The 19,120-nt window shown below is 46.8% G+C and overlaps 1 protein-coding gene across 2 annotated transcripts in view; it reads right to left on the bottom strand.

Moving 5' to 3' along the window:
* Window positions 1-19,120, bottom strand: part of LTBP2 (latent transforming growth factor beta binding protein 2) — a 1,419,414-nt gene that overhangs the window by 242,249 nt on the left and 1,158,045 nt on the right. The window contains exon 22 of one of the 2 annotated variants that reach the window (XM_086937485.1): window positions 6,236-6,358. The exons of the other annotated variant lie outside the window; for it this stretch is intronic. Coding sequence (XP_086793611.1) covers window positions 6,236-6,358 — 123 coding nt within the window. The remainder of the gene's footprint in view (window positions 1-6,235; window positions 6,359-19,120) is intronic. 2 annotated transcript variants of the gene reach the window in all.

Raw genomic sequence — 19,120 nt, 5'->3', positions numbered from 1 at the left:
GATCCCTAGCTCGACAACTCAGGGTGCATCTGGTATAACGCCCTATGGGCCATTATTACAGAACAAGCATTTACAATGCAACGGTTTCGCCTTTGGAAAAGTTAGAGCTATTGACAATGTAAATGACAATGCCATTTATTTATCTGTTTTCAAAACCAACACATAAATACAAATTTTGTCATTTACAATGCCAATAGCTCAAACTTTTCCAAAGGCGAAACCGTTGCATTGTAAATGCTTGTTTATAAATAGAAATCAGACATTGGAAGGTATCGTGCCTTTTGAAAGTTTACATAAATCTCAATACTGAAACACTGATAGACCCTGATATCGTCTTCACTAATAAAATTGCAAGCTTGCATGACATGACTTTTAGTTAAATATTTAGATGTACCACAAATACGAACAGAAATATTAATGTTGTCTTTATTCTTTGAGACATTGATATGTGCAATGTGTGACAATGTGTACATTTGGATGTTTACCCGCTAGATTGCCTTAACTCGGGCTCTAACTCAAAGTAATTCTGAAGTTTGACTATAACTATTGCTGAATACATAATCTAATATATTACCCTTTGGCAAACATAGAAACATTGTAAGAACATATGTGCAAAGTTGCCCTTACGGTGGTTGGGTAGATTTTGGACCACAGCTATTATCACCCACAGCATATGGGTATATCTAGCATGGAGACGTAGGGCACTTATGAATCTTAAAGCCAGGCTCACGGCTAAGAAGACCTTTCCCATGACCTCCAACGTTTTTGATTCCCTGTTGAGAGATGACATGCCAAATGAACGATGGTCTGTTTACTAAATGAAGATGTATGCACTACTAGACTCTTCGGTGAAGGATGAGTAGTAAGTAAGTCCGGGTCTCGCTAGCCTATATTGCCACAAGATAAGCCTGTTAACTGATGAAGCAGATGGCGGCTTGTCCCAGGTTGCTTTACGGGCTCTATGACAGCATCATTAAATGGAGGGAGTTGTTGGGCTGCCACAGAAGAAGGCTGCAAAATCTGTCAAAACTGTTGACATGGCCCCCACCATAGGAAGTGGCGATTCAAGCACTTCAGCCACCTTTCTCAGAACCGTATTAAATGAGGCCATCTCTGGGGGTGCTGGTCCCAAAGCACACTCCAAGTCCACTTCCAGTGATGTCTCCAAACCACTGCATTCTGTAATGCCAAGTAATCAGCAGTATCTGAATCAGCAGGAGTGAGTTCGTTGACTGCCTTGCTACTGTTGTCATCATTATGGGGAATTTTCTGGGGCATTTGGATTGGAGTCTGATCCGAACAGATCCTCAATTTTTTTGCCAGTAGTATTTAATTGGCGCCAGACTAGGCTGGGTACGTTTCTTATGCACCGCCTCTACCGAAAAACTTTGCACGTTCATTTTCAACCGCACCAGTATTGATCTTTATTGCATTGTTGGGTGTTGAAGAGGAGCTTTTGCAGGAATTGACCCTGGAGGTGGTGAGGGAGCAAGAATCCCCTGCAGAGTACTGGGCACTGGGGTAACTCCAGCCCGCATTGCAGTGATACTTTGTGACATGGTACAGGTGCCCACTGGCATCAAGGGAAACCAATTGAGAGTCCAAACAGATCAGGGGAATCCAAGAGAATCACTGTGTTCTGAAACAATGCCATCACAGCATGTGCGACTTGCCCAGATTAGCGCATGAGGCAGGAAATTCTGGGTAAGCCTGAAAGTGTGCAGTCATTGGTGCAGGGAAAGATGCCCACGCTGGAGCCAGCAGGGGAGCTGTGACCAGAACAGAAGATAGGTATGGCCAAGGGGCCTCCTCTGGCATGATGAAACCACAGCTGGTTCTGAGGAGGACACAGCTGGATGTGGGGAATGATGAGGAGAACTATTTCACGAGTGGGAACAGCACTTGGGGGAATAGTCTTCATACCTTCCCTTCTTCCTATGCTTCTTACTCTTCTCCTTTTAGGAATTTGATGAAGAAGAAGAGTGCAGCATTGATTCTGACCATGAGCGTGACCCTGTGATCATCACACATGTTCCGTAAGAGTCTTGTCTCTCGTTCCTTAATTGCTTTGGTGTGCATTAGGCCACATTTATTGCTGGCTTAATGTCATACTTAGGCCATAAACACTAATGACAAAATTTATGATGATCTGAATTTGACATCTGCCCATGAAAGGAGTGGTAGGGCTTAAAGCCGGGTTTTTGGGAGCAGGCATTGCTTGCACTGCACAAAAGAAGGTTTTTCTGTGAGAAATCCCAAGGAGAGTAATTCCGGATCCATGTCGAAGGGCACAGAAAAAAGGGAACTGACATTAGGGTGTCAGCTGGTGCTATATGGCTCCAGTGGGATCACATACATGCGGTAACCTACAATGGAGCCAGCACCACCTACCATTCACCGGCATCTTTTTTTAGCTGATTTGGACACAACCAATGGGCAATGTTGTTCTTGCTATTTAGCTGCCTTTCTACAACTGTGAAAATGCCTTTAAAGCTTTGAACAGCCATGTGCTTCTCGGGGGACTTCTACACATTTGAGATGGTGAAAGAATTTGGCAACATGAGTCGGGGTATAAGTACCTATCTACCCATTAGCCAAAGAAGAAATAAGGACAAATGTAGATGGCATACTAAAGTGATGCAGATACCAATATGTATATTAACTTTGGCATGGATTTCCAGTGTGGCAATGTGAAGTATTTTGAAGAGTAAGTGAATCTATGAATGCTAATTCTTGCTAGAGAATTATTCTATAGCTTTGTAGGAATCGCCAATCTTATAACGCTATCTTGGGTAAACTCCAGTCATCATATATAAACATCAAGGGCAGATGTACGAAGTGCAAAATAACACCTCGCAAATTGCGAATCTTTTACGACTCGTAATTTGCGAGATGCTATTTTGCATGTACAACAGTGTGTTTAACACTGTTTGTGATTCCCAATGGAGTCGAATATTGCGAGGCTCATGAATATTAATGATCCTCTTGCAATTTGCAGGCCCATTGGGAATGGCAGGCCCACCCAGGGATGGTGGCCTGCTGGGCTCAGCAGACCACCATGTGTGGGACTGCTTTTAAATAAAGTAGTTTTTTTCAATGCAGCCCATTTTCCTTCAAGGAAAACGGAATGCATAAAAAAAAAAATGAAACGTTTTCGTTTCATTTTTAAGGGCAGGTAGTGGTCTCTGGGACCACTGCATGCCCGTAAAAATATTTTCAGAGCCAGTCACAAATTTGCGACTCCATTACCACCCTCTTGAAGAGGATGGCAATTTGTGAGTGTTTTGCGACCGCTATTGTTGTTGTTGTTACCTAGCATACCATTACAATGCAAGTCGTTACAACAACTTGCTGTAGGGGGCAGAAGTTGTTGGGTTTTAAATCCAACACCTTCCATACTGTCGCACACACTGGAGTTGGAATAGTAAATTATACTATTCCCAACTCCAGCCCCCCCGCAGGAAGTCGTTGTTATGACTTGCATTGTAATGGTATGCATCGTAACAAAGCAATTGTTGTAATGACCGCGTGTCATGCCCGGATGTCCCACTCGTGCTGTAGCTTTAATTGCAAGACTCTATTTAAGACGTGTTACTCCAACGGAACGCCGCTTTGCGTTCTAGCATCTAGCCCTTACTCCCGAGGGTTCTGTCCCGGTTCGTTTTGCCTGACTTCCGGTTTCCTGTTGGTTGTTTGTTTTGCCGGTATTCTTCCTGTCTCCTTCGTGAGGGTGCTTCGTTCAGCGGCTATACTGGGGCCGTAATGTCAGTTACACCGTGCACTGACGTTTGCTACCTTGGTGTCGGTGTACACTGTGTGGTTCGTATAGGACCATTTACACGGTTTATTCAATCCGTGTTTGTTCTCTTTTCCGATTCCCGATTTCCTTGTTCACCGCCCTGTGGCCGAGTCCATTCCCCGCCATCCGGCCGGGCACATCCTAACCATTCTCCCGTACTCCTGGTGCTCCGCCCGGCGGCCGGGTCTATTCCCTGCCATCCGGCCGAGCACTGCTTATGTATCAAGGGCGTAGCCAGTTCATCCTCCCCTACTCCTGGTGCTCCGCCCGGTGGCCGGGTCCATTCCCCGCCATCCGGCCGGGCACTGCTTGTATATCAGCATTTGCATTCCCCAACTGAAGCTGTCTCCCATTGTGTGTATCCCCACACTATCCTTTCCTTTTGCACTATTATACATTTATTTTGGGGCACTTGCGTGGACCAGAGAGGGGTGTGATTTCGAAGCCCAGCTACAAAGAATCACGGTAACAGCGCCTTGCGCTGCCTTTCTTACAATATATTGGGGGGTCACAAGAGCGGATAACTAACAGTGATTATCATATGGTAGATATCCTTGTGCATGATTAAAGGTAGAGGCTCGCACACACATATTGAGCCTTGAAGAAGAATTGGATGTTCTTCTAGTTTTCTCCAGAGAATAGCAGAGTGAGTGTTATATATCATTTACTTTTACTTGCTAGCGTAGAGTGGGATAGAGTTTTTATTATCTTTTGTCTTGATGTGCACAGAAAACGAACACCTTACTCTACCCTTCAGCAGAATGTCCCAAGGTCCAGACGTTTAGTTGTGGTAGGTGATGTTCATATGTAGATATAGACATTGTGCATGGTGTTGTTATCAAGTATAGCCAGTAATATATTCCTTCCCTTACAGCCTGCCTTTTTACCAAGCGGCCATTCTGAAGTCCACTGCCAAGACCTGTTGTCTTACCCTACCTTTCCTTGTTTTGTTTCCCTGTTTTCCCCTGGCGAGTCATTCGATACTCTAGAGTCTGATAGAGTCGAAAGGCGGTAGGGGAAGGCTGAGGATTATTCTCTGGATTCCTGACGCTCCTGCGGAACCAGCCTGGAAATCATTACACCGCGTTGTAATGACATGCATTGTAAACATGTGTGTTGTAACGTGTCCTATTTGTTCGCAATCACATATCATTCATACTTGTATACATTATATGTTAAGAGTGAACAGTCGGGAGAAACAAAGTCTGGGAATAAAACTTAACACAATTATGGTGGTTGTATATATTAAGATTATATTACTTCCCAAAGGAACCCTTCTTTGCAATCTTAGAATATCAATAGATTGAGAAAAAAACAATAAGGATCTAAATCCTTGATTTACAGTTTGCATGCAGCTCCTTGATGCTCGTAAATAGAGTATAGTGCTACATTAGAAGTCTTGCAACTTATGAACTAGAAGAAGAAAAATGATCGCAGTGTCACAAGCAGTAGCAAACTTACTGATCTATTTATATAACAAATCTGTGATCTGCAGGTTATACGATGTGCTTTGCAAAGGCATATTAACCCTGTAAGATACTTTAAAATGCAGCCTTTTGTGACCAATTAAGTAATCTAGGACAGATTTACTGTCACATATGTCCTTTTTGTCCATCTCTTTAAGGCAGTTTTTTCAAAACTGTCATAATCTTCTTTTTAAGCTCCTTGTGACTCCACCTCCTTTCCTTTGCAACTCCTTGACCTCCAATTTATGGGCTGGAAGAGTAAATTTGTTCTAGTTTCAGCACTGCCCACAAGTAAATGCTACCACATTTCCCAGGTTTTAGGGATCCATTTTTCTAATACTAGTGCCAGTGCAAGATCTGAATTTTCTTTAACATCTCCAACACCACAGTCTATATTTTTTTCCAAAGTTGGCCCTGCTGACAGTATCCCACAGGAGTCATTTCCGACGGAGTTTTCAAGTGCGTATTGGTGTATTGGCATCAATAGAGAGCATGCAAGAATACTCAGTGTATTAAATGCTCACCACTGACATTTGCTATGACCTGCAGGTCACAACTATAATTCCCAGCAAAGCCAACTCCAACTTTCATCCTTCATCCTTCAAAAGTTGGTGAATTTATTAGTGATAAAGTAGGTGATACTTGGTAGTAACATCTAATATTTACAGTATATAGAGAGTAAATATTGGTATGAAGTGCTACATAAGGCGTGTTTTTATTACATGTGTAAACGTATGAAAGGCAGAGGTGTATGTGTGCTGTATGCTTTTGAGCAGTGTGTGTACAAACATGGCAAAATTGAATTCTTCCATGTCAGTATGTTTGACACTGTGTGTGTTCAAGCTTAACATATATGGCACATGTATGCCAGTCTATTTCGGGTGTGTGTATACATACATATATACATGGCAAGCTGGTGCACTAGCATTAGGCTCCAGGCATGGTTCCATGATTGGGCACCTGTCCTCACCTACACAACGAAGGGTCTCTTCGGAGTGGCGGAATCCATTGTCACATATGCATCTGTAAGATCCTTCCGTATTCAGGCACTGCCCCCCGGCACAACTGGATTCAACTGAGCACTCATCAACATCTGTGGAAAGAAGGGGAACCAACAATGGGGAGTGAGGGGGGTGGAGAGAAAGAGAGGGAGAGAAGACAGGACTGTGAGGCATGAAAAACCTATGGATCTGCTGCTACATTTCTGCATAAAACACAGTTGATGGACAGAATGCAGATCAATGTCTTACATTCACCCCGTACAAAGATCTGGGCCTAAATCCATCCCATGAGGCACAGGGTCAGACTGATTTGCATATAGCCATGTCTGAACTGGGGTGGCAGAGTGGGATAAAGAACGGTGATGGATTAAACCCAGATCTTTTGACTGGGTATGAGTGTTTGATTGATTCAGATACTCCGTCCATCACCACCCCCTTTTGTACCACATTTCTGTATAGGCATCTTCCTTACATCTTAAAATCCTGCGGGACCTCTGCATCTGTGATTTTGCACCCAGAATTTGTAATAGCATCGGGATTGATGATTGCGGGGTACAGACTTAGACAGCCATTATGAGTTTTGAACTCGTAAATGAGGGCCTGCATACCAATTCACCGTTTTGAAAAATAATTTCGGTCCAGCTTCCCCGCGTACATTTCGCAGAATTACACGGACACTGAGAATCGGGCCCTGAGTATTTATTTCTGCACAGATGTGGAACCCCGAAACACGTTTTAAGCAGATAGAAGTAATTCTCTTCAGTCAGGCTTGTCCTGAAATTTTGTGGGGCCTGGGTCCCCAGCTTTTTCCGGGGCTCCTCTCTGGTTTTCCAGTAGCACAAACATCTTGTTCAGTATTGAATGTACATTTGAAGGCTACTCTATCATATGGCACCACATAGTCACAGAGGCTACTGTCTGCCTGTTCTTTCATTGTCATACCAGGGCTTTGAGTGGGATGAAAAAACTGGGGCGGTCTCATAAAGGGGTGTGGCCAATGTTATTAAAGGCCTGGCTTAAAACACATAAGCTCAAATTCTGTGCTTAGCATAGTGTGCGCCCGACTGGTATTTTGCTGTTTTTGTCATTGCATCCAGATATATAATACAAAAAGTCAGGACTATTGGCTTTGTCAATGGTTGTTTGTTGCATAAGATAAATAAGCAGCAACTATTGCTTGTTATATAGAAAATTGAAAAAAGTTGCCACTTGAAGCCATAGTGACACCACGACCATGTTACTGCTCCTGCGTTTCAAAAAGAAAACGGAAATCCAGAGAGAAAATGATTCTTTTTAAAAGATTTCCCTTCCCCTAGAACGCTCACCTGGTCGGAAGATTATCTTCAATATTACTATGATCTGGAAACCAGTCTGAAACCATGGGATCAATTGCTTCTTTTTAGCCAAGGTTTCCAGATCTTCGTACAATAGTCTTGCACAGCACTTTCCTTCCATATCCAGAAGCACTATCATTCTAGAGTTTGTGGGCGAGGATCTACTTCCCCTCTTATGTATGGGTCCCAAAATCAAGCCCATCCAGCTATCAGGGACTAAGCCCGAGGTGTAGCATTATGAGTATAGAGAAATTAAGAGGTGCGTTCAGAGGCTTCGATCAGATTTAAAAAGGGCCACAGGGAGACCGTTTTGGTTTGATGCACCACCTGCCCTCATTTCCCTTAACGCTTTTCCCACATTTATTTTACACGGCCAGATATTGTAATTGGGGGGTGGGGGGGGCGTCCGTATTTTACTGACTACCATCACTCCTGTTAATTCGTCCCATCACATCAGATGGACCCCAGTTTTGTGACTCATTTTGATCCACAGTGGTACTCTCACTCGATTGAGTGTTGTATTCTGCTGCCTGCTCCCCATGCTTATCACACCTTCCATTTACTGACACTGGCAGAATTAATTAACACAGAGGTTGTGTGTAGTAAAGTTGCTTTATGTGGGCAGACCATTGTTTTGGGGAGATGTTACATCTCCTTGGATTCTAAGTTTGAGAAAGTTTATTTACTAAGCCCCAAAATTTCGTTGAGTACTTTCTCTTGTGTGCATCATAAAGCTTAGCCCAGGTCAGCTCCTCAACGAACAAGTTACTTACCTTCGGTAACGATATATCTGTAAGAAAGATAGGTTAGTTATAGATTCCTTACCTTATAGATTCCTTACCTTAGAATTACCCCCAGGCGTCAGACTGGATCTGGAACATTTTTATTCAGCAGTGCCCCTGCACGTCGGAAGGTGGCGTCAGTTGACTCCACGTCCGTCGTTGTGGTTGTGGTCGCCAGGATGACGTCGCAATAGCTACATAGACGCCGCCATTGTGCGCTGACATCACTTATGTACACAACTTTCCACGCCAGAAGCGCAGAGCCATGCAAGACACTGACCACTGGTGCACAAAACTAGTGCCCTGAAAGGATGTCCTTAACCCTAGAAGTCGGTTTGCAGAACGGGGAGGATGGGTGGGGCAGCAGTAAGGTCTTACAGATATATTGTTACCATAAGTAAGTAACTTGTTCATCTGAAAGAAACAGTTAATTTTACATTCCTTACCTTAGAATAGATACCCCAGCAATACCAACTCCAGAGATGGGTCTGCGAACCAAGTTCACACTAGAAAGTCCTGGAGAACAGAACGACCAAAGAAGCCATCTCTCCGGACTAGGCTGTCCAGACAGTAGAGCCTCGTAAACATGTGCAGCGATGCCCACGTAGCTGTCTGACAGATGTCATTTAGGGGTACTCCTCGTCCCAAAGCAGTTGTAGGCTCCTTCTTAGCCAAACAATAGCAGACTTCGATGCACAAAGGAGATGGTCCGTTTGTGAACGGCCCGACCTTTCTTAGCACTCACGTAACCAACAAAGAGCTGGTCGTCCACCCAGAATTGTTTGGTGCGATCCAAGTAGAAGAAAAACGCACATTTTGGATCCAGAAGGTGGAGCCTCTCTTCCTCTTTTGAAGGATGCAGAGGCGGAAAGAAGGTGGGCAAAGTGATGGTTTGGCCAATGTGGAAAGAAGTAACAACCCCGGGAAGAAATGAATGTCTAGTTCTAAGGATGACCATGTCTGGATGGACAGCCAGAAAAGGAGGCTTAGAAGACAGAGCTTGTAGCTCACTCACCCTGCACGCAGAGGTGATGGCCACCAGAAAAGCAGTTTTCAAAGTGAGGAGTCTGAGAGGACAGTTTATGCAGTGGCTTAAAGGGAGCACGCATAACATATGTCAGAAGCAAGTTCAAGTCCCACTGGGGCATTATGAAGGGAACAGGAGGAAACGGATGAGTAATGCCCTTAAGAAATCTATTTACAACAGGGGACTTGGAAAGAGAAGGCTCATTGGGGAGCCTGAGGAAGGCTGAAATAGCTGTGATGTAGCCCTTAAGAGTGCCCAGAGCAGAGCCCTGCTGGGCCAAAGAAAAAAGGAACAAGAGAACCTCAGAAAGAGTGACAGCAAGGGGATCCACAGCCTTTGCAGCACACCATGCCACAAATGTGTTCCACTGCAGGCGTATACCGTCTTAGTGGAGGGACGCCTGGCTGCCAAGATTACATCACAGTCTTTGGGAGGCAGTTCAAATGATGACATCAACTGCCGCCGCTCAATCTCCACGCAAGGAGGTGGAGGCTGGACAGGTTCGGGTGGAACAGAAGATCCTCTCTAAGAGGGTGTCAGATCGATGGCCATGTTGAGCAGCTCGGGATACCAGACTCTTTGTGCCCAATCCGGAGCCACAAGAATGACTTGGGCCCGGTTGCGCTTGATCTTCTTCAGCATTCTGGGCAGAAGTGGTATAGGTGGAAAGGCATATGGAAGACCGCAACTCCACTCGTGACGAGAAGCGTCGCCTAGCGAGTGCCGCCTTGGAAATTCCAACGCGCAGAATTGCTGACATTGCACGTTCTCTTCAGTGGCCAATAGATCTAACCAAGGCTCTCCCCACTGCTGAAAGAGACATTCCACGACCTCCGAGTGAAGACGCCATTTGTGATCCATCATGCACCTGCGACTGAGTTCGTCTGCCCTGGCGTTCAGTGAACCTGCCAGGTGTTGAACCACCAGGGATATGCCCTGATATTGTAGCCATGTCCAGAGGCGGAGGGCCTCTTGACATAGGGTCCACGACCCCACACACCATGTTTGTTGCAGTACCACATAGCGATGGTGGTGTCCGTGAACACTTGCACTACTCTCCCCCGTACAGAGCGAAGGAATGCTTTGAGTGCCAGACGAATCGTCCGAAGTTCCAGAAGGTTGATGTGGAGCCCGGAATCCGTTGGAGACTAGAGGCCTCTGATCTCCGCTTCTCCCATGTGGCCGCCCCCTCCCAGAAGGGATGCATCTGTCACCACTGTGTGTTCTGGTTGGGGAAGGGAGAGGGATCTGCCGTTGACCCAATAGGACAGTAAATAGGACAGTGTCTACTTGCTGTGGCACCATCAGAATCTTCAAGAAAATTGTCCCTTACCTGTCCTTGGCAGCCCGGAAACAAGCAACAGCTGGCCTAGTACTATCGAGGCTAGATTATTGCAATGCCCTTTATGGTGGCATCAATAAAGGCTCTATCCATCGCCTCCAAATGGTGCAAAATGCTGCAGCCAGATTGGTTCTAAGCCTCCCTAGGAGGACGTCTGCAACAATGGCCAGAAGGGACCTTCACTGGCTTCCGATTCCATCTAGGATCTCTTTCAAAATTCTCTGTCTGGCCCATGGTGCTATCCATGGCTCAGGATCTGAAAGCATTAGATCTCTTCTGCGTGCCTACACCCCCACTAGAACGCTCCGTTCATCTTCAAAGAATAGGCTGGTAGTCCCTAGGTTTGCTAAAGTTAGATGGAGAGGTAGAGCCTTTTCCACCTTGGCTCCCAAACGGATGTATGACGGTACAACGCGTACCGTCACAACGCGTCCCTTTACCACGCATCCCTTACAACGCAAGTCGTTACCACGACTTGCGTTGGGGGTGTGGATTTCGAATAGTATAATTTACTATTCTAACACCAGTCCCCGTGGACCCTAGGGAAGGTGTTGGGATAGTAAATGAACTATTTTTAAACCTTTAGCGCCCTCCAGCGCAAGTCGTGGTAACGACTTGCGTTGTAAGGGATGCGTGGTAAAGGTACCGCGTTGTAATAACTTCGTGGTAAACGATGTTTACCCTCCCAAACTGTGGAACTCCCTTCCCCTAGAGCTCACCAGTCAATCCTCCTTGACAATTTTCAAAAAACTTCTCAAAACCTGGCTTTTCTCTCAAGCATATTAGATTCTTGCTCTCCCAAATGGCCTTTGGTCTACCTATCTGGAGTCTGGACTTTCTATGTCTGTTCGTATTGCGCCTTGATGCCCCTTGGGGCTAAGTTTTGCGCGGTATAAAAACGCCATTCATTCATTCATTCATTCAATCCTGGTTTGTTAGCCACCATTGTAATTGTTGTGTAGTGCCCTCCGAGATCTTGACGCATTCGGACAGATTCCCCTGATGCTGCTACTACTAGAACTTCAGGTCCCACTGCGGAGCCCGCATATGCCACCTGGCATGATCGACCAGCAGGATGCAGGAGGCCATGAGGCCCAGCAGCCTCAGGGTCATCCTGACCTAATCCCGGGATAGAGGCTGAAAGATCGGAATCATAGCCCGAATATCCCAGACTCGCTGTTCGGGAAGATAAGCCCAAAACTGTGTTGTGTCCAGAACCGCTCCGATGAAGAGGAGCTTCTGAGAGGGGGTCAGGTATGACTTCTGCATGTTGATGGAGAACCACAGCTAATGCAGGAGGTCGCCCGTAGTCTGGAGGTGGGAGACGACAGCCTGGGGTGAGCCCGCCTTCAACAGCCAGTTGTCGAGATAGGGGAAGACTGGAATCCCTGATCTGCGCAAATGAGCTGCGACCACGCCATCACTTTCGTGAACACCCAAGGGGTGCTGGTATGGCCAAAGGGGAGCATGGTAAACTGAAAGTGCTCGTGGCCTACCGTGAACCGCAGGTCACGCCAATGGTTCGGCAGGCAGGAACTTGAAAGTAAGCGTCCTGCAAGTCCAAAGCTACCATTCAGCGTCCAGGATTGAGGGTAGACAAGACCTGAGCGAGCGTCAACATTTTTAACTTCTCCTTCCGGAGGAACCGGTTGACGTTGCTGAGATCCAAGATAGGACGCAGGCCTTTGTCCTTCTTGGGCAAAAGAAAGGAGTGGGAATAGCAACCATGACCTACTTCTGGCACAGGGACCCGTTTGATACCACCCTTGGCCAAGAGTGCCGAAACTTTCTGTTGGAGAAGGACCAGGTGATCCTCCAACATGCGATGGTACTGAAGGAGCATAGAGCAAGGGGTAGTCTCGAAGGGGAGGGAGTAGCCCCTTCGGACTATCTGCAAAACCCACCTGTCCGACGTGATGGTGCGCCAGTGGGACAGGTGATGGCGGATCCTGCCGCCCACTGGCGTTTGGTGGCCCTGGAAGGTTGGACTAGGAGGGTTTGGAGGCTGCTGCAGAGGGAGCTGTAGTGGACTGGCCCACCGGCCCCCAGAACCACGCCGCTCTGGACGGGACGTAGTGGGGCACCCCTTCCATAGCCACGAAAGGAGTGAAAGGCAGATTGCGCAGGGAGGGTGGTGGAGAGGCCCAAGGACCGTGCCATAGCCCAAGAGTCTTTAAAGCTCTCTGACGCGCTGTCTGCCATGTCGCCAAAAAAGCGACGGCCATCAAAGGGCATGTCCATAAGGGAGGATTGTACATCCCCGGAAAAATCAGTGAAACGAAACTAGGCGTGGCGTCGAAGGCCTACTGATATGGAAATCGCCCTGTCAAGTGCATCAGCAGTATCCAGCCCACAGCGGATGGTAAACTTCGCTGCGTCTCTTCCCTCGGCAACTGCACGGGGGAGTACGGCCCGGGCCTTATCCGGGCAATGAGGCAGCACCTGCACCATTGTATCCCACACAGAGTGTGTGTAACAGCCCAAAAGACTTGCAGTCCCAAGCTGCGGAATTATTTTCCTCCCCAAGATGGTCCAGCTTTTTGGATTCCCTATCCAGTGGTGCAGTAGGGAAGGCGCCTTTAGAAGTGGAGGCTTGAACCACCAAGCTTTCAGGGTTGGGGTGTTGGGATAGGAAAGTGGGGTCGCCCAGGGCCGGGCGGTGGAGTCGGGCAATCATACTGTGCACAGGAGCCCCTGTGTTGGGCCTGGACCAAGTGCCCAAAAGGATGTCAGTGAGGGCTACGTTAAACGGCAGCAGGGGCTCCGAAGAGCTTGCTGCCGGTTGAAGGATCTCTTTCAGGAGGTTAGTCCTGACTGCCATCGTAGGTAGCTTGAGGTGGAGAGCCTCGGCCTCCCTACTCAACACCACTGTGTATGACGCTCCCTCCTCCGTAGCCACGCTAAGAGGTGACAACATGCCTAGGTCTGGGGAGGTATCCAGACCACTGGCACCCACAGTTCCTCTCTCCAGTCCAGATCGTAATCTAACTGGTCTGTTAAAGGGTCACCAGACCCCTCTCAGTCTTCCTCACCCTCCTCTGGCTGCCAATCTGACTGAAAATGGCCAGGGTGGAACACAGGGACAAAAGTACCCATCGGCACCGGATCCGGCGTCGGTCGTCGCCGGTCCGGCTCCGTGTCCACATCGGGGTGGACGGCGGATGGGGGTCCAGCCGGCGTTGGCTGCAGACGTGGTGCAGGTGGGATCGGTGCTGGTGGAGGTGTAACTAGGTACACCGGCGCTGATCTAGATCCTGGCCTGGATCCAAGGGGGCCCTGCGGTGCCAAGGCTGAAGCCGCCGGCGTCGAAGGCCTAGGGCCGCCAACCGAATCCACGGGGCACAAAGGCGCACCGGCGGAGTGGGGCTGCGCAAAGATGGCGTGCCTCGCTTTGTAAAATTGACGAAGCTCGGCAGGGGTCGCTACCGGTCCCAGAAGGGAGGGAAGGCCGGAGTCGACCCTGAAGGCTCTGCACACGGAGCCGTGGGAGGGGCACCACCTACACCCTAAGTAGCGTTGGTCGACAGATGAGGGGAAGTCGAAGAGCGAAGATGATTCTTCTACTTCTTCTTATGCTTCGACTTACCTGACCCAGAGTACGAAGATTTAGAAGAGAAGTGATGATGATAACTCTGCGATCAGTCCCTCGACCAACCACGCGACCAGGACCTTGAGCGACGCAGAGCTGACTGCAGGGTCTCGAGGAGCTTTCGGGATCGCTCCCGCAAAGACTTCGGGCCATGGTTCGGCAGTCGGAGCACTCTTGAGGTCATGGTCACGCTCCAGGTAGTAGAGGCACACATGGTCCGGATCCATCACCGACATCAGTCGAGTACAGGAACCGCATGTCTTGAAGCCGGGCATCCCTTGTGCGCCAGGAGTCAGTTGAGACTCAAAAACGAAGTCAACAAAAGTCGCAAAAAAGTCAGTCAAAAAGTGTCTGGAAAAAGAAAGAACTGTGGTCAGCTCGCGAGAACGGCGTCTATGTAGCTACTGGGACGTCATCCCGGTGACCAAGATGCCAACGACGGACACGGAGTCAACCGACGCCACCTTCCGACGCGCAGGGGTACTGCTGATGAAAAACTTTCCAGATCCAGTCTGACGTCTGTGGGTAATTCTAAGGTAAGGAATCTATAAGGTAACACATCTATAACCATCTGTTTCTTTCAGATATTACATTCACAAACGTTGTGATCTTGCATGAGATTGCCACACGGAGTTGTCAAAAAATCATCTATTTTATGGAAGTGTTCTATTGATGGCCATAAGTAGTCCAGGGTAGCTAACCTAGAAGGGGAAATATGCCTATAAGCTGCTGGTCTGCCAAATTTTACTCGTATCCCTAAGGTCTCTAGGGAGTTTGCCAGTTGTTCGCCAAATCTGTCCTGTATCTGATTTTGGGAGGTCACTTGAGGAATTCTCCAATATGCAACCTCCCTATCTTTCTACTCCTTGTGGTTGCTATTGCAGAGTAGATTTGAATTAAAGTCACCTATAAATAAATAAATAGCTGATGTGCTTTAGGATAATCTGACCGTTAGCCTTATAGAACATCCACCAAAATACCTGCAGACTCATGGTTCCATTTAATCGACGGGGGCAAATAGGCATTTCCAATAATTATGGTTTTGTTCACTCTGTTGTTTTGGCTTTGAGGTAGATCGATTTTTACAAAGATTGTGTCTCCTTTTCTGGCGCAGGTTACAACGTAGTTTACTTGTATAGAAACTCAATCCCTTGGGAGTCCACCATGTTGGGATGGGAAGGCAGAGTACTGCAACATGTATGTAGTTTAAAGAAGGCTCTACCTCCACACACCACGTTTCCTGTGGACAAATGATATCATTCGTAGTTAATTGACCCAGCCCATTAATTTGTCCTCATGATCCGAAATTCCCCTCACATTCCAAAGCAGATTTGAATCTCCTGGGAGTTATGCCCACTCCATACATCTTACTGCAATTAGAAACATTGATTTAAATACCCTGTATCCCTGTACGTTTTCTTACTACTGTACATTGACATTTGACACACATTTCATTGTGCGCCAATGCAAGATAGTCTTCTCTGAAATGGCTTTACTTACATTTCCACTTTGTAGGTATATCATCAGCTGCATTGTCATCACGGCCATGGAAGACAACGCTTGTGTCGACAATTTAGTCGTTAATGCGTCAGCCAATGATGGAATGATTTTTGACTACGGATCCGTCTAACCGAAGGCTCCTTAAAAGGAGTCACAGGTACTAATGAGGAAGAAGAATTAGCCCTTTTTTGTGATAGGATGATGGTGCAGTAGGCTCTCTACTCACAGATCTTTCAGGCCCAGAATCCTTACTGTGAGATCTCACTCTCTTGGAGTCCTTTTCATATGCGGTCGAGCCCTCACTTTTCCGCTTCTTCCCAGATGAGGAATGACTCCTTACCTCATCATCATCAGAAGTGAAGTCAGAATGGGACTTTTTCTTCTGTAACCAAAGAAGAAGCCTGGCCTTGAAATCTTTCAAGGTATTGGCTGAAACATCCTGCACTGCTTACACTCCTTAATCTTATGGTAAGGATGTAAGCAGTAAAGACCTGAACAGAATCTCCATAGATCCCTCTGACATACGGGTAACCAGGAAAATAACCCAAAAGACTGTACCTTCAAGTTGGCTGAAGGTCAAAGAATCACTTCTTTTGAGAGTACCGGAAAGGTCAAGAGTTGACAAAACACTGAGACTGAGCAGAGCTCAGGGAGACTCCCTCACACACAAACTGCAGTATGAAATCTGATGTGTGGTGGCTCTGCTGGTGATGGGTGCATTAGTGTCTCTAATCTGATTGGTGGTAGTTTAGTTTCATTAAAACAATGTGAATTGGCTATCAATGTCTATTATTTTCAATGTGATTTATAATGTTTAAGTCGTGGTACTCCTTTTATTACTGTTACCGTGAGACTCCCACCATGTCATTGGTGGAAGATTCAAGCCTGTGAATCTATGATACAATACTGAGAATACGGGTTTCTAAAATGAGATGATGCTTGGAATTATAGATCTGACATATATCTTCTGGGGCATCAGAAAATTAGAGAACTAGAAAGATAAGGGTGCATGTCTTCATAATGTATAACTAGAGGGTTCTGTGAACCCTTTTGCAATGAGAACCTTCTACCATAATTACCATAAACATTCTGCCTCTCTATTTTACAATCATACCTCTTTTCCTCTCTCCCTTCTCTCTCTCCAGCTCTTGTTTCTCGCTCACTCCAGTCACTCTCATTTTCTTCTCCACTATCTTTCTTTCCTCTTTCTCCTGTCTGCCTTTCCTCTCTGTCTCGGTCTCCTCATTTACTCCCTCCTTCTCATCAGTCCACTCCCCAGCCTTAACTTCTCATGTATTTCTTCTTCTTCTTTCTTCTAATTGCCCTCCTCCTCATATGCTTCCCTCTTTCCTCCACCCATCCCATTTTTCACAATTTCATACTTTCTTTCATTCCATTCCACTTTTTTGCCTCCTCTCTGCCCATGAACGTTCACAGGAGTCCACGGATGGTGGAAGTGACATCATACATCTTGTAACTCCCAATAAATTCATAGTAAGGACCATTTCTACTCAACTTCAGCTTCTCAGCAGCATCCTATCTTCTGCTGAATGGCTATGAGGAGGCTTGGGATTGTAAAGTACAAAAATGAAACAGGGCACGTACAGCTATGTCTCCTTTCTGTAAAAAGAGTTGTTTCCTTTCAGTGCACAGAGATTACAGCCCTGCTTCCTTTCCATAAACAGTACTCTTGTAGCCCTGTTTCTCTTCTGTAAACAGAGCTCTTACTGCCCTATTTTCATCTGGAAACAAGTGCTCTTATCACCTTGCTTCCTTTCTGTAAAAAGTGCTCTTACAGCCCAGCTTCCTTTCTGTAAACAGTGTTCTAACTGCCCAGCTTCCTTTATGTAAACAGTGCTCTTACAGCCCTGCTTCCTTTCTGTAAACAGCTCTCTGATAGACCGCTTGCTTCCTTCCTGTGAACTGCGTCCCTTAGAGCTGTGTTTCTTTTATTTGAACAGCGCTCTGTTCCCTTCGGACGAAATAGACGCAGAAAAAACCGGGCCAAGTGAGAGTAAAAGGCCGCTTTATTAGGATAGGTATGCAATTCTGAAACTCATTAACATTTGACAATTCTTAAATTCATCGCCTCACTAATACAATAAACAAATCCTTCCCCCACCCTTAAACTCCCCAAACGATTCTTTAAAATTTCCAATCTTCACCATCTCCTTTCATCCATTGACTTTCACACGGGACTCAACCATCGCTCATCCGTGTTCCCTCTGCCCAAAGCCTACTATGCAATTCCTTAAGCCCTTTTGGCCTGTCATAAGTTCCTCCATTTCTGCCACTTGTCCACAGCAACAACCCAAATACCCAAAACTGCAGACCCTTCAAAAGCAAAAAAATAGGGCAAAAACAAAAATAAATAAGAGGGTGGGGGAGAGGGACAAGCTAAAAAAAAAAACACACCTGACTAGGCGCAGCCCGCACCTAGGGGAGGGGCGCCCTTAGTAGCGCCACTGGGCTGATCTTCCTCCGGGGACAAGAAGGTGTTTGGTGGAACGAAGGGGGTGAGGTGACGTCATCGGGGTGTGCAGTAAAAATCTTGATGGTTATTTAAGGCAGCACCCCAGGGTTTTCAGCCTCTTCAGGCAAGCTTTAGGGGTGCGTCATTGATACAACTACACAACTTGCAACAGCTAGGAAAAAGACAGCTGTTCCATCAGGATGGGGTGCATCTGTCGGTAAAAGGGCAGGAGCTCTTTATTCAGACTATACTGGGGCTATTGTGGAGCACAGTCAGCGCCGGGGAGGGGGTGGGAGGGGGAGGGCGAGTGCACCAGGTAGCTTCTCACCCTGTGGCAGAGCACTGACAGTTAACAACAAAGGGTGATGCACAACAATGGAGGTTCAGAGACTGGATGAACCCCAGAAGGGGGTAGGATGGACGTGTGCAAAGATAGGCGGGGAGGAGGGACTGACCTGCTGGTGGTCCTGGACTCTATTGCCCTAACCCGCAATGTATGGACTGAGTAGAACCTTGAGGAGAATGCCTGTGTGCAGGTACCCCGGTGGGCCGGTGCGCTATGCGGTGCCCTGGAGTTCCAGTAGTGCAACAGTATACTGTACCGCGTTGGGGCCAACTGGCACAATGTGCGCAGCAGAGTGTCGGTGAGCTGAGACGGCCAAGTTCAAGTTCAAGTATACGGGCAAGTTAAAGTGTAATGCCGTGCCTATTTTTCTTAATGCCTATGAGATATGGATGGCGCTAAAGTGTGATGCTGTGAATAACTTTTATATATCCAAGTAGGATACTTTTACTCTTTACATTTAC

This window comes from Lissotriton vulgaris, chromosome 9, assembly GCF_964263255.1.
Source record: "Lissotriton vulgaris chromosome 9, aLisVul1.2, whole genome shotgun sequence".
Classification (NCBI taxonomy): domain Eukaryota; kingdom Metazoa; phylum Chordata; class Amphibia; order Caudata; family Salamandridae; genus Lissotriton; species Lissotriton vulgaris.
The sequence above is the reverse complement of the archived record's forward strand: the minus strand, read 5'-3'. Positions and strand labels throughout refer to the sequence as shown.